The 14,862-nt window shown below is 38.2% G+C and overlaps 1 protein-coding gene across 4 annotated transcripts in view; it reads left to right on the top strand.

Annotated features, from left to right (window-relative positions):
- ATAD2B (ATPase family AAA domain containing 2B) overlaps positions 1–14,862 on the top strand; it is a gene marked incomplete at its 5' end in the record, with an annotated part of 74,762 nt that overhangs the window by 48,409 nt on the left and 11,491 nt on the right. For all 4 annotated transcript variants that reach the window (XM_084203398.1, XM_084203400.1, XM_084203399.1 and 1 more), the window contains 2 exons: positions 2,742–2,864; positions 6,923–7,060. In XM_084203398.1, the coding sequence (XP_084059524.1) occupies positions 2,742–2,864; positions 6,923–7,060 (261 nt within the window). The remainder of the gene's footprint in view (positions 1–2,741; positions 2,865–6,922; positions 7,061–14,862) is intronic.

Genomic DNA, 14,862 nt, shown 5'->3' on the forward strand with positions numbered 1-14,862 from the left:
AAAATCTGCGTATTTGGGAATAGAAATAAAACAGGATAAATCACCAGGCCAGGAAGTCAGTTACAGCTGATTAGGATAGATTAGACAGTATTGTCTTGACAAAGTGTGGTGGGATGCTTTCAATTAAAAAGGAATTTGTAGACTGAAATGCATGTAAAAGCTGTTCACACTCCAAACTAAGGATAGAAGATCTTGTGTGCTCTTTGCTAGGGCTGCCTTACAGTGCACATTGCCAAAAGAAAGCCTTTCAGCTGGCAGCTTCAAGAGTCATCTACAAAGCATCAACACAAAGCACCCTTTTAATGTAGAGTTCTGCTTAATACATTTGGTACTTGGACTACAAATGTAGTCCAATATGTTAGAAAGTTTTTCATGACATCTTGAGAAGTTGCTTTAGCAGGTTAAAAGCCTGATTTTACTGTGTTTTTCTTCTCAAATTTTTGGTTTTCTGAGGCATTTTGCAAGTGTTTCATGTGTGGACTAGCTGCAGCATAGTCTGCTGTACTGTACAATCTGCTATAGTTTCACATTGCCTTTTGAACCCAGTTCATATTTTTAGAAGATTAACTTTATTTCTTCAATTTTTGATGCACTATTTTCTTTCAGCTAGAAAAGTCCATTTATTTTGTGTTCTTAATAACACACTTTCAAGGACTTCTAATGTGCAGTTGATGTGAACTTATTGAGGCCCTTGAAGGGCACTTGGCATTCAGAGTTTATCTGAAGAGCACCTGTTTAGGGATATTTTGATTGTCCTTGCTGTCAGAACTGAACTGGGAGAAATTGATCTGGCTCTTTCTAGGCTCAGTTTTGGATAGGAGGTGAAAAATGGTTCTGTCCTTTGCTGTTAACCACAGAGCATGTATTGCTCTTCTGGCATGCAGGATTTTTTGGGCTGTTGTGTGAACACACCTGAAACAGCACATTATGGCTGTTCAGAGAAAGCATTCCATGCATTCAGATGCATTCATTAAATGAATATTAACCTATAATTGTTCACATTCTTTAAAGCTGGACATTCTGTGCTTGCAGAAGACTCATACTGTACCTGCTTTTGTCCTGTTAAGTTGGAAAAGCAGAGGGATGACCAGACTGGCTGATTTTATCTGCAGTCTGGATATCAAAAACTGGCTGCTTGGGGATATTTTTTTCCTGGTTCTTTGCTATAAAATTTCAGACAGGTTCTGTAGTAAGACAAGTTGGGGTTTTCTCATTCCATTGTTTGACTGGGAAATGTTCTTGAAGGCATGGGAACATAACCACTGTATGTTGGACATGAGTGTTTGCCTCACTGAAGCACTGTCTGGGGAAAAGTCTTGTCTGGCACAGGGTTAGAGGAAGGTAATGGTTCAGTCAAACACCCCAATTTGATTTCTTTTTATTTCTCTCCCCTCCCATCCCTTCCTCCTTTGCAAGAGCTTCTTAAACTTTATTATCTGACCAAAACTTTGAAGTTTAACATTTCAAAATAACATCTGGTACTAATGCAGTGTGGGGTTTTTTGTGATCATAAAACATAATGCTTCACAAATATGTGGGCAAAACCTTCCAACATTCAGTAGATTTAATGGGCAGTAGATTTCCCTGGAAAATGTTGGCCTCTTGAGCTAGATAGTGGATAGTCTCTTTCACTCAGAAGTTTTTCCAGCTGTATAACCTGCTGTTTCTAGAATTACAAATATTGTGAAATAAGTATTTAGTGATATTCTTAATTGTTGTCTTTAAAGATTATTAAAACATTAAATCTACTGGTTGTAGAATATGTTCTAGACATTAATGTTGATGGTTATTGTTGAAGTACCTGCAACAGCTGGAAAAAGTAATTCAGTATGGATGGATTGACAAATTAAATATGTTTGTACTGAAGTCAAACAATGACTGTTGTAGATTTCATTGAAAAGCTACATTCTAGATGTCAATTTTCTCCACATATGGCCTTAGTTATTAAGTTATGATTACTTCTCAAATTTCAGTGGTGAAATAATTTGTTTTGTGTGTTTTAAAGGTAGGGGAACTGGTCTGTTTTTTTCTGAGTTTCATTTAGGCTTCCAGCGTGGGCAATTTGTTCTCTTTCCCAAATAGGCCTGAAAATGTAGCACACTCAAGGCTTGTTTCTTGCCCTTTTTTTAAAAATGAATTTAAATGAGAAACAGCTATTCAATGTAAGGAATAAAATAATGTGTTTTAGCACAATTTTGATCAGTTGTTAAATAATAATTAAGCAATAATTTCAGGTTAAATAAAAAACCAGGGAAGGAATGTAAGTGAGCCAGGTCTGCCTTACAGATGCTGATGATGTCCAGTGTGATTTTGCAGGCAGTATAACTGTGACTATTCCTAGACCCCAGTGGGTAAATTAATTCCTGGACAAGTCTTCTGTTACTTGGGAACTCTTTGCACTCCACTCCATTATACTGTGTAGATCTGCCTGTGGAAACTGGCTACACCTTATGGCAAGTTGATTTAGATGTGTTCATCATTCACTGTTTACATTTGTTTATAGTTGCCACCGTGGATTCAAGTACCAGTTTATACTTCTGAAAACTCCTATATCTCTTCAATAGCTGGATTGTGATTTTTGAGTGTGCTGTGATATTGATTAATTTGCATTTTCAGACATCTGTAATTTTTCCCAGTTACTTCTGTTTGTATCAGTGTTGTAGTATGCAATACAAACCAACATAGAAATGCTAAGGAATTTTTGTAATTGGGATAAAAAAGTATGCTGTCCTGTTTTCTAGATAAAATAATTAGACATAGAGCATGTACTTTGAAGGACACTGCTCATGCTATCATTGCTGCTGAACTGGATCCAGAATTTAATAAGATGTGTGAAGAAATCAAGGAGGCAAGAAGAAAAAGAGGTATGTTTAACTTCAGTTATCACAACACAACACACTTAGAGGCCCTCTACAGACAGGTAGGAACGGGCTCATGTTCACAAGTCCTGGGCCTTGTGGGGGGCTTCAGCCACACCAGTATGTGTTGAAGGGACAACACAGAGGGCAGAAGCAATTCAGGAGGTTTCTGGAATGAGTAGAGGACAACTTCCTTCTTCAAGTCATAGAGGAGCCACCAAGAAGAGATACTGTGCTGGACTTTGTTCCCAAGGAGGGACTGGTGGGGAATGTGAACCTCAAGATCATCTACGCTGCACTGACCATGAAGTGGAGGGGTTTGAGATCCTAAGGGCAGCAAGAGGGATGCACAGCAAAGTTCAGTATCTTGGACTTCAGGAGAGCAGGCTCCAGCCTGTTCAGGGATCTGCTTAGTAGAGTCCCATGGGATAAAGCCCTGGAGGGAAGAGGGCCCCAGAACAGCTGGGTAATACTCAAGGACTGTCTCCTCCAAAATCAGGAGTGATGTTTCCCAACAAAGAGGACGTTAGGTGAACACATTAGGACGCCTGTGTGGATGAACAAGTTGATGGTGGGTGAACTTCAACACAAAAGGAAGGCCTGTGGAAAGTGGAAACAGAGAAAGGTGGCCTGGGAAAACTACAGAGGAATTGAGCAGCCGGGGATCAAGTTAGGAAGGCTAAAGCTCTGAGAGAATTCAACCTGGCCAGGGACAAGGGCAACAAGAAATGCTTCTGTACATATATGGGATAGAATTTACAGATCTCCATACAAAAATTTAAATTTATTATGAAATAAAGAATGCATGTCAGATTTAGACAGTGTAGGTTAAAGGGTGACTGAGCTTGAAACTCCTCTACTTTTTTCCTGTTTTGTGAGCTGAACTGATAGGACACCATCATCCTTTCCAGAAGAAGGATGCATTGCCTGCTATTACAGACAGTACTGCAGAACCTGGTGAACAAGTAAATGTTAGGATTGCTGTACTAACTTCTGATGTGGATGTGGTGGAAGCAGGGCTGTGTTCTGAAAGTTCCTGTAATACAGTATAATAAGGGAGAGCAGCCTTATGCTAAGGGAGGACAGCCTTTAAACCACTGGATTTTTAGTTCACTTTGGCATGTGTACAAGTGTAGTTTTGGAAGTAATGTATTGCTTTTTTTGATTAAGAAACAACCGTTGCAAGTCTGTGTACAGCTTCTAAAGTGACCAGGAAAAGTTATCAAAAGTCCAAACATATTCCTGGTGTGGCACCAGTGATCAGTTTACATAAAAAGAGTATACCTCTGTGGAAAAGTTTTAAACTTTAGAAAGTTGAAAAAGGTTGAAAATCACTGAACTATAACATTAGAATAAAATTTCATGCTGATTTAGGGATCACTGATTTCAATAATTCCAGCTTTACCTTGGCAAGTTGTTTCCTGCTTTGGTATAAAGCTCCATTATTTGATTTCTAGGTTGAATTGGCTGGTCTTACCTTTCAGCTGCTGATTCTTGAAATACTTCTGTTGGTAGATTGAAGACCCTTTATTAATAATCTTCTTTGAACTATGCAAGTATCTATAGGCTTTCTCTCCTTTCGATTAAAACAGATAGAATTCTTTGTATTTTCCTATTCAGTCATGCATGTTTTTGTCTAATTTTGTGCAAGCTTCCAATGTGTGTCTTGAATTGTGGATAAATGAACCAATTGTAATTCTCTGTGGCTGTAAAACAGAGCTAATATAATGCCTTCATTTCTCCTCTGTACTTTTCTATTAGAACTACAAGAATATTCACAATTCTGGCCACAGCATCATGCTGTGAGCTGTGCTCAGTTAATTATCCAAGTCCCCATGACTCTTAAAGGTTATTGCTTCCGAGGTTAAAGTAAATGTTTGTAAGAGCTCTTTGTTACAGAGAATGACTCTATGGCTTGTAGTCCTTTCTTGCAAGTTTGCAAGAACTGGAATGCTGCCCTCCTTTTTGTGGCAGTGGCCCAGTAATAGATATTTCTGGAGACAAAGCCAGCAGACTCTGTTGAAAGAAGGGCAGTGTCTTAAGTCATATCTAAGGCTGATGGTATCATGCAGTGAACTTGTTAAATCAGAAAAAGTAAGCACCATTGGTGTGAAAGGGCCTTGAGGTGCAGGTACATGATGAGCAGTTTGTGGGACAAAACAACTTGCAGACAGGAATGGGCAGGATTCAAAGTGGGTTCAGTGCATTGGCATGGAAACTGTTACAGTGTCACAGGTACCTGCAGGTGACACTTGAAGATGCTTGTGTGTGGACCACACTTGGTGGTTTCAATGGCAACTGAGCTCTGCAGTTGGTCCAGCTGTAGAATGTGCAAGGCTAAGAACACTGACTGGGTTAGCAGGGAGTGCTAACCAAAGCAAGTCCAAAAGACTTGGAATGCATGGAAGAAGCTGTGTTAGATTAACTGTTTATGAACAGAGGAAAATATATCAAGCTCCTGAGCTCTGAGAAAGCCTCATGCTGGAAGGCAGTCACAGGGGATCAGGAGTTGTGTCAAAGATTATGGTGGTGCAGAGCACCTGGATGGTGACACTTGAGGAGTATAGTCTCGGTGTGCTGGTCATTGTAGCGGATGGAACGGATGTGAATGCTGATCAGTTCTGCCATTATTCTCATTTTGCTCTAAAGAACAGCCTCATCAAGACAGCACATCAGGACAATCTCAGTGCATCTGCTTGTCTAGACTTTGACATGTACCCTGTTTCAGAGCAGTTTGAGCAAGGGATGAAAAAAGCTAAAAAGCATCATATCCATTTTCTTCACAATTTTGTCAGCAAGTTACTTAGCAATCTTTTGTAGTTGTAAAATGAAAAGTATTTTCTACATGGCTTTTTTTGCGGGGGGTGGTTGTGGTGGTTGTTTTGGTTTGGGTTTTTTTCCTTTGTTTTGGGTTTTTTGTTTGTTTTGTTTTGTTCTCCACACATCTGCCATTTTTACTTAGTACTCTGGTGACCAGTCTCAAAAGTACTGCACATAAACTGTACAATAAAATCAGTATGTAGAAGTCAAACTAGAATTTCTTGTTCCTCTGTTACTGAAATGAGGTGCTGTTGAAAGATATTAAGCCTAAGGACAGCAAGTTTTAGGTTGGTAAATAAGAACCAACTATCTATCCTAGACTACTGAAATTTGCAACTACTTGTGGAAACCAGCTAATAAAAAGGTAGAAGTGATAGTTGTTTTGAGTAATAAAATATGTTTGATATGCAGTTTAAAATTTTTATAATAGTACCTAGAAACCTGTGCTGTAATTATTAATTGTGAGATGAGAGATTCTGTGTGAATCTTTTAATTTCTGCATCCATCCGTTTTGGAGCTTATTTTCCACTCTTGATCACTTGGTTCTGGTTTCTATTAGAGATGTGGTATAACATTTTGCAGACCATTTTAGTGGATGGATAGGAAATTCTAGTTCACAAATACAGAACTTCAGATATTCAGTTATGTCTTTAAAATGTGCTTAACCATTATGAAAGTTTGCTTTTTTAGAATTTAATTAAAAAACCTATGAAGCAGTAGAAACTATGAGATGAAGTTATATTACAGGAAGCAAACCACAGCTTTTGTTAAAAGCAGAATTGCATTTTTTAAGAGCTCATATTGACTGTGAAATGGATCCATTTTACATAACATAGATCACAGTGACAATACAAGGTTCTTATTCAGATACTCTTTTTGATATGGCATACAATGCCGTTATGAATTGCCACTTATTTTAAACCTGTTTAAAATAAGAAAAATATTGAAATGGTCAGTAAGAATTTGCTTGTAGAAGAAATATGAATAGAAGAGTCAGTCTTTGGGGACCCAAAGAGTGTGAGAGGCAGTCACATTTTTCTAATCCATCAGAGCTGACAGTTTAAGACCATCCAACCCGTAAGTTGTTTTGCCAGCAGAAACCAAATATTCTTAATTTTGAATGTCCAGCTAAATATTAATGGATGTATTCCTATTGCAGTATGGTGTTCCAAGTTTCTCCTTTGATTCAGTAGATTCCTGCAGCTTGGTTTATTTAAATAGGTATGGTTGTCTTTTGCATGCAGGCTTCTCAGTGCCAGCAGAACAGGTAAATCCTCACGGTTCCACTGTACGGAAAACAGAAGCCAGAGTTGAAGAGGCATTTCGGAGCAAGCAAAAACCCACCATGGCTGTGTGGCCCAACTCTGCAAATAAATGTGCTTGTAAGTACCTTGGGTGATAACTGTGCAAAATTAGAGGTCCTTTCAATGGCAAACATTGGAAATGTGTCTCTACTGCTGCTTACTGATTGTTTCCAGAAGTAATTTTAGGCATGAAACACACGGAACTAAGAAATGCTCCTTCTAGGAGTACATAAAATCTCTGCCCAAGAAATTGTAAAGAAGCAGGATTTCTGGTTTTGTGATAAAGAATAATTGTTTTTCTAATGCAGCATGAGTATTCTGCATTTTTCGTTGTAAAACACTGTTTTCAGTATAAGAAAACTCAGATCCAAGAACACTTTTCAGTGGTTTGATGAGTTTTCAGGTTTGTTTACTCGGTGAATTAGCAGGTAAATACCTCTACACTGCTTAATAGTCTCTCACCTGCACTACATTGAATTCCTGCCTTCAGTACATTCAGCGTCATGCTGAAAGCTAGAGAGGAGATTGCAAGTTTAACTGAATTTTCCTTTATGGCAATGGTTTTCAACAGTCAGTAACCATTACTGGAGGATGTTAAGATACACTTCCTGGAGCCTACTGAATTAATCCGGTTAAGTGATCAGAATCTCTAGGATTGTGAGGTTTGATTGGGTAATCAGAGGCACTGCTAATTATTTTCAAGAGGTAAGTTGATTAGAACAGGTGAATACATAGCAGATATTTTCATTATAAAGAAAATAAAGACTATGGGAGACAGTGAGTATGGGGGTATACTGATAGTTGCACCTGGCTTTCCTTCTGAAGATGTGGAGTCCATTATTAATATATTATTAGAAGCATTATCAGTTATTGCTGATTGGTGGCAAACTGATGGAAGCGGACAAATTTTCATTTTGGTGTTTGTGCTCTCCTTCATGGTGCTTTTCCTTGATGAGAAATCGTTTTCTAGGCATGGTGATAACTGCCCAGAGATGAACATTGTTTATATATGAATGATAGTGTTGATGTCAAATAGTTTAATTAATTAGAGGTGTATGATTTTATTTCCCGAAGCTGTAATTTCTTCCGTTAAAGGAATTAAAGTCAATGGTACAGAATTATGGTTAGAATAAATTGTTATATAATAAATTGATGATGTGGATCCAAGCTGTTCTTTATTCATTTGGCAGCTCGTGCAAAACAGAGAGTGTAGGGAAGGGATTCCCAATTAATTTTTTTAATTTCCTGTGAATCCAGGATGGAGACTTTCCCTCTGGCTGCCCTACAGAGCACTTTGCTGGCTGTGCATGCTGAGCAGCAGACGGTGGGGTTTATAGACCTCCAAGCTGGACATCCCTTGGGAAGGGGGAGAGCAGCCCTTGCTGGTGACTCGCATCCAAAGCAGCTCCAGTACCTCTCTCGCTTCCCCTCCGTTGTGCAGGCAGCAGCAGTTGTTTGAAAACTCCAGCCATCGGCTGCAGGAAATTGCCAGTGTCTGTGCAAACAACAAAGTTACTGTTAAGGCGCTGATCCTGTTGGTATTTTCATGATCTAGCTTGGAAGGCAAGAAAAATTGAGGCTTAGTGGTGTTTGGGTCTACAATCAAATGAAAATCTGCCTTTTAAGGCTGAGTCCAGGAAAGGTAACTAGTCCAGGAGGGATGTGATGCATCTAGTAATCAAGAGAGAGAACCAGGAATTGATGAGCAATCAGAAATCTGCAGAAAGGATTCAAGTAGTACATGGGCACTCTTGAAGATTGATGTGGTCAGTTCAGCAGAGACTAAAAATGAGGAAGAGAAATGGTCTTAAAAGGGTATTTGGAGGATAAGCTAGAGAAGGGTGAGAGCAGAACTGAGCAGATTGTGGGGAGCTCAAATAGCAGAAAATGAAACTCTGGTTAAATGGAAGAAGTAAGTTTGGAGCAGGGATTTCTGAAGAGGGATTATTTTAGGGGAAGAGTGGATTTTTTTTATCACCATGAAATAGTATTTTTTTAAAGACTATAATGTATTGCACAATCAGAGTAACAAGAAAAATTATTTAAGTATTTTATTTAAACAGGATAAAACCATACTTTTCAATAATTCTGAAAATAATTGCATGTTTTCTGCTGTTTGAACTTGAATTAATGTTTTCCCTTAGAGGAATCTAAGGAAAGAATCACCAATCATAACTTTCTTTTCCTGATCAGTTGTTACTATTTTTAGGGGCTTTGTTTTACAGTATTTTAGAAAAGAGCTGCAGAAAGGTTAATTCAGATGACAAACCTGAGAACACTAAGAGAAATTATTGTCAAGTATCTTCTCTAAAAACAGAAAGGACTGCAGACAGTGCAGCAGCCTTGCCAAATGTAGGGTCCCACTCCGGGCTAGTAGAGTAGAGAGTGATAGTTGGATTAATATTTGTTGGTTTGTTTACTGAGGTTTTATATTTTGTATAAAAATTCATTTAGTTTTTAAATTACCTGCTATTTTGTGATTTATTTAATTTTTCTGATGTATTTTAGATATTTTGTTAATTTGATTGGACCAGATGGGCTGTTGGAAATGTGGTGAATAAGTAATTTTTCTGTTTGGAGGCATGGTGATACACATTTCTGAGTTACATTTAATCTACAACTCCCATTTCCCTTGCTGAAGGTACAGCTGTGTGGATTGTGTCTCACAGTATAGATGAGTTTTAAAAGTATTGAATTACTAGAAGTTGCTGAAAATCTATTTGGGGAAGTTCTGCCACAATTTAAAATATTTCCATTATCGAGTGTGTATTTTGAGAAAAGTGCAAGTATTCTGGTGGGAACTTGGAATGGGACAGATGTCAGAAGTCTGCTATAAATAGTTTTATGATTATAGAATCACAAAATTACAGTGGTTGAAGGGAACCTCTGGAGATGTTCTAGTCTAGCTCCCCTCAGAGCAGGTTACTCAAAGCTTTGTCCAATTGTGTTTTGAAAATCTCCAAGAATGAGGGCTCTGTTTCACGCCTGGGGAACCTCTTGTAGTGCTTGGATACAAACAATAAATTCTTAATTTTGAGTGTCTTGTATTTCAGTCTGTGCCCATTGCCTCTTGTCATTGGGCACTGCTGAGAAGAGTCTTATTTTGCCTTGGTGTGGAAAAGGAAACTACCAGCAGTGTGCAGTTCAGTGTGTTTGCTAAATTAAGTGGTTTAGATACATGTTATCTCAGAAAGCATTAGCATCTCTTTAATCATTGGGATCCTGTATAATAAAACTGTATCCAGCTGCTCCATCTTGCCAGTAGATGGGGCATGGTACATACTATTTTACTGTCTTGCACTTGCTTCCTTTAGTGTTACATATAAATAAACTCTGTGGGGAAGATTTGGCTTTGCATTCTTATCTTTTTTTTGCAGCATTTAATGATAATCTATTGTAGTGATAGACTGCAGATTTTATGTTTTCTTCATAGAGAAGATGTTTTTTATGCCATGTGATAAATAGCATAGCTGTGAAAATGACATTTGGAGCAAATAAAGAAAATTTAAATCCTTTGTGTTATGCAAACTATTAAAAATATAAGTTTTATATGAAAGTCATTTTATGAAATATGAAGTAAACACCCTGCTAACTTTTCCCAGTAATTTAAGTGATTAGTGGGCTCTCTAGAAAGGACTGTAGGGATACCAAGCAAGGATCTAAAAAACTATGGCAGAAAACATTTCTAAATAAGTACTATTTTCTTTGCCTTTTTGTGTTGGATTTTTTTTGGTTCATTGGTTTTTGGTTTGCTCTTTTTCACCCCCAAATGAGTGATCTTTGCTGTCCTGTGGAACACTTTGTTTCTGCTTTATAATGGAAAGGCTTTTGTTTTGTTTGGAGTACTTTTTAAAAAAGATTTGTAGAAAGAAAAGGTCTTTCATTTACAGTCTTTCTCAGAAACTGTTTTGTTCTCAGTCTTTGTCCAGTTTTCATCTGTTTAGTGTCTCTTCTTTGACCTTTCTATGGCAGTGGTGTCAGTGATTGCTGTACTTTAGGCTTCTGAGACTGCAGCAGTGCCTTGTCAAAGGATATGGCAGACCAGATGCCATATGGTTTTGATCCTTTGAACTATTTTCTCCTTTTGCTGTGGTTCTGAGTTTGGATTCAAGAATTGGATATTGGCAAACTAACAGTCATTCAGATGCTAACATGAAAATCCTAGTAGCTGCTGTTTTGTCGCTTACCCTGCTACTGTTTCATTTTCTCCTCTTGCTTCCCAGATTTGATTGGGATTAGTTCTCACTTGAGACAGAGGCAAGTACTGTTACTTGATAAGCACCATCAAAAAAAATATTCTGGAATGTGAGGATATCTTTTCTCAGAGCTGGGACAACTGCCTCTTTTTGTCTCTGTCATTTTGTTCTGGGTAGCGTAGGAGTTGGCATTCTGGTTGGGAGTGGTTTGATCTCTTGTTCTGCTTTCAACCAGATGCTTTAAAAGAAGTTTCAAACATTTGAGAAATAATTTTTTTTCATGCCTGATTTTGAAGGAAATACCAATGTAGCTGATGATTCCAGGTTGGTTAACAATTCTTTTAAACCCCATAGGCTTTTAAATTCTTCTAATTTAAAATGCAATTTAGTGAATTTGTGGGAGTTCTAATAAATCTTGACTGCCTGTTCTTTTTTGGGATCCCATCAAACTTTTGAACTCAGTGATATCGAGTGACAAAAAAATTTTCTTTCATCACTATTAAAAACCTGCCTATTGAATTAATCAAGTGTCTTTTTTCTTTGACAGAGGGCTAAGTGGGTTCTGCAATTTACCTGATCAGTGACTTTTTTATATTCCCTTGTTCTCATCTTTCTAACTGAGTAATGCAAGATGGCTCAGCCTCTTTAAAGGTTTCCTTGAAAGCATTATCATCACCTTTCTTGTAAACATGGTAAAACCATCTTCTGAAGTAGTTTGGGGTTTTTTTTCTCTCTAAGTGGTATGCACAAGTGATGTAATAAAAACAGTTTTCAGACCAGATAGATCTCTTCCTTCCTCCCTTCTGAAAACTGTGACAATGTTTGCTTTAAATTAAGACTTAGGGTTTCTGTCTGCAGAAGTAGTGGATTTTCTTGGGGTTATTACCCATTTATTAACTTCAGATTTTTCCTCCTCAACAGAGAAACCACCCAGTAGCCATGATTCTTTCTTGTGTTTGTTTGTGGCTCTCTTGCAGCAGGAGGGTTTCATTCAGTAGTCCTTAAGAGCCAGCTGAAGGTACCAAGGATGTGTATAGCTGCAATAGTTGCTGTTGTACAGAGCAGAGGGGAAATAAGCAGATCTACCAAGGTGAAAATCTGAAGATATCTCCACAGATGACATTAATCTGATTTTCTTTTCTCTTTTGATTTAATTTGCCTCTTTAATTTTCCAACATGACGGTCTTGCCATGTATTTTACTAATATAATTACTCTGGTTTCATGTAAATTATATTTTTATCTTGGTTTCCCAAGAAAATCATATCTGTGCTCTCTGTCCATCTCTGCTACCCTAATAACTTCTAAATCATTTAGTAGAGTTCAGACAGATTTGACAGGAGCTGAGAGCTGAAAGATTAGATTCCTGCGGGTTTTGTGAAAATTGGTAGCTGGACAAATGCACGTGTCTACTGCAGGAAAAGGAGCTAGATTGAAAATGGTATTTGAGCAGGTGAAACCTGGTATTGACCAGGCATGGCATGCACATGTCAGACATGGAGTGTGTCCTGTGTCCTGTTCAGCTGGGGTGGGGAGGAATAGGGGACACTGGGGTAGTTCCATGAGAAACACTGGGAAGAGCTTGAGTGGAGAGCATATTGGGTATGGTAGGGGAAAGCAGTTGACTGGGGAAGAAAATACTGGGAATGCTGCAGTCAGGTTTGGTTTTTACGTATTTCAACTCCTCCTTATGAAACTTGAGTTTTCTGTGCTGAGTAGAAATTTGCTTACAAAACATAAGCTGTTATATAAGGTGATAAAAATTGTAAATATGTGAATTTGTTGCATGCAATTCTTTTAACATGTTTGTCAGTTCTGTGCCTTGAGGCCCTCCATCTAGGTGAAGAAAAGGATACCTTTTAGGGGTTGGTTCCACTGTCACTTTAAGCTGGTCAAACTGCAGGTCACTACTAAAGAGGCTGTCTTGCCTTGTTGCTGGTGGCATATTCCCACTGTGTTCTCTGTGCCAGCATTGTCATTCATGAGTTGGAAAGCTCAACCAAAGATGTTGAAAACTAAGTAGAAAAAACCCCAACAACCTAATGTTTCAGATGGATTTAGTTCCCTTATCTGTTTTACTGCAGGAGCAGTAGTGCTGTCACAAATGAGGCAGTGGAAATGCTATAGCTGGCTTTGGAGGGGAGAAATGGCTTTGTTAGTGGAAGCTGGCACCTCACTTTGCTTTTTAAGCCATTGTAGAACTGTGATCTGTTCTTTCTTGCTGCTTATCTCTGACTGCAGTTTGGGACTTTGTGAGTAGAAACTCCAGAGACTTTCAAGTGGACTATTTAGTGCCTCTTGGTAAGGAATGTGGAACTACTGGAAGCAGCTAAATTACTGTGTGAGGTACATAGATATCCTGGATGCTGTATAAGAGAGTGTGAGTTGCTGGTTATAAGTGATTTCTCAAGGCTTTGAGTTCCTTTACACACAAGATGTCAGAAAGGTGTTGAGGGTTTTGATCATGGAAGAAAAACTTAAAACACGTGAATTGCTTTAAGTGGTTCTTGATAGTGCAGACTAAAAATCTAGATCCATGGTGATCTTCCTTGCCGTGAGAATCTTCTTTGGGTTTTAATCCCCAGGAATTCTTCATGAAATACAGTAACAACAGAGAATTTACTGTTTGATGGATGTCAGTTTTATCATTTACTGACAGAAGATTCACATTCTCTGATGGGTTTTAAGCAGTGTGGGAGCATGGAAGGGTCTTCTCTGCAGCATAAAGTGAACTTGTTAGCCTTGAATACTGTGCTGCACTCATGGTACTGTAGTTGTCAAACTATAGAAATTTCAAGAGCAAGATCTCTGCTGCATCTTATTAGAGTTCTTCCACATTAAGGGAAGCAGACTTGCTTGTTAATAATTGACAGTCTTTGAATAATCTAATTTTGTCTGCTTTCTTTTCCACTGTTAATTTTATTTCTTTGTAGTCTACAGTTCTGTCACTGTACTGCTGGACTTGGGGGACAGCAACAGTGCATACCTCAGCTCTGAAGCTTCTGTGCCATTCACCCATTTTTTTGAGATCTCTTTTCCTGAGACCATAAACAGAAAGGTCACGGTTACCTCTAGGTCTTGTAGAAATGCTTTGGAAAAGTGGAAAGGAATTTAAGCTTTTGGTTCCTATTTTTTAGTATGTTTTTAGTTATGTTTTTTTTTCCCCCCGACTATTACTATTCTTTAATAGCCAAGAACAGTGCTCTGCTCTGGACAGGGCTGGTATGTCACCAGATGATGTTGTTATTACTTAGTGTATCTGACTGGAGAATCTCCAAGCAGCACCTGTCAGCAGGCAAGAATTCAGAATTTCTGAAAGTCTGCTACAGGTTTCGTTTCACTTAACTTCATCTAGAGGATTAGTCCTTCTGAAGTAAGGACAGTGCAGAACTTATTTTTAATCATACCTAGGGGAAATGCTGCCTGCCTGGTTCATGGGTTTTTCAGATGACTCTGAGATTGTCTTAACATAGGAATGGAAGAATTGAGGAACTTCACTTACTGCTTAACAAAATGTACAGTAAATTTCTATTCAGTGATTAATTACATGGTAGTACATAGTACTTTAAAAAAATGCTGTGTGCATAGATTGTGCATCTTAGGAAAAAAAAGAGCAGGCAGAGTTTAGTTTTGATACCAACTTCATGTGAACCTGAGTGAAATGTTAGATGTGCTTTGTGGTCAGA

Source organism: Fringilla coelebs, assembly GCF_963513975.1.
Source record: "Fringilla coelebs genome assembly, chromosome: 3".
In the NCBI taxonomy this organism is placed as follows: domain Eukaryota; kingdom Metazoa; phylum Chordata; class Aves; order Passeriformes; family Fringillidae; genus Fringilla; species Fringilla coelebs.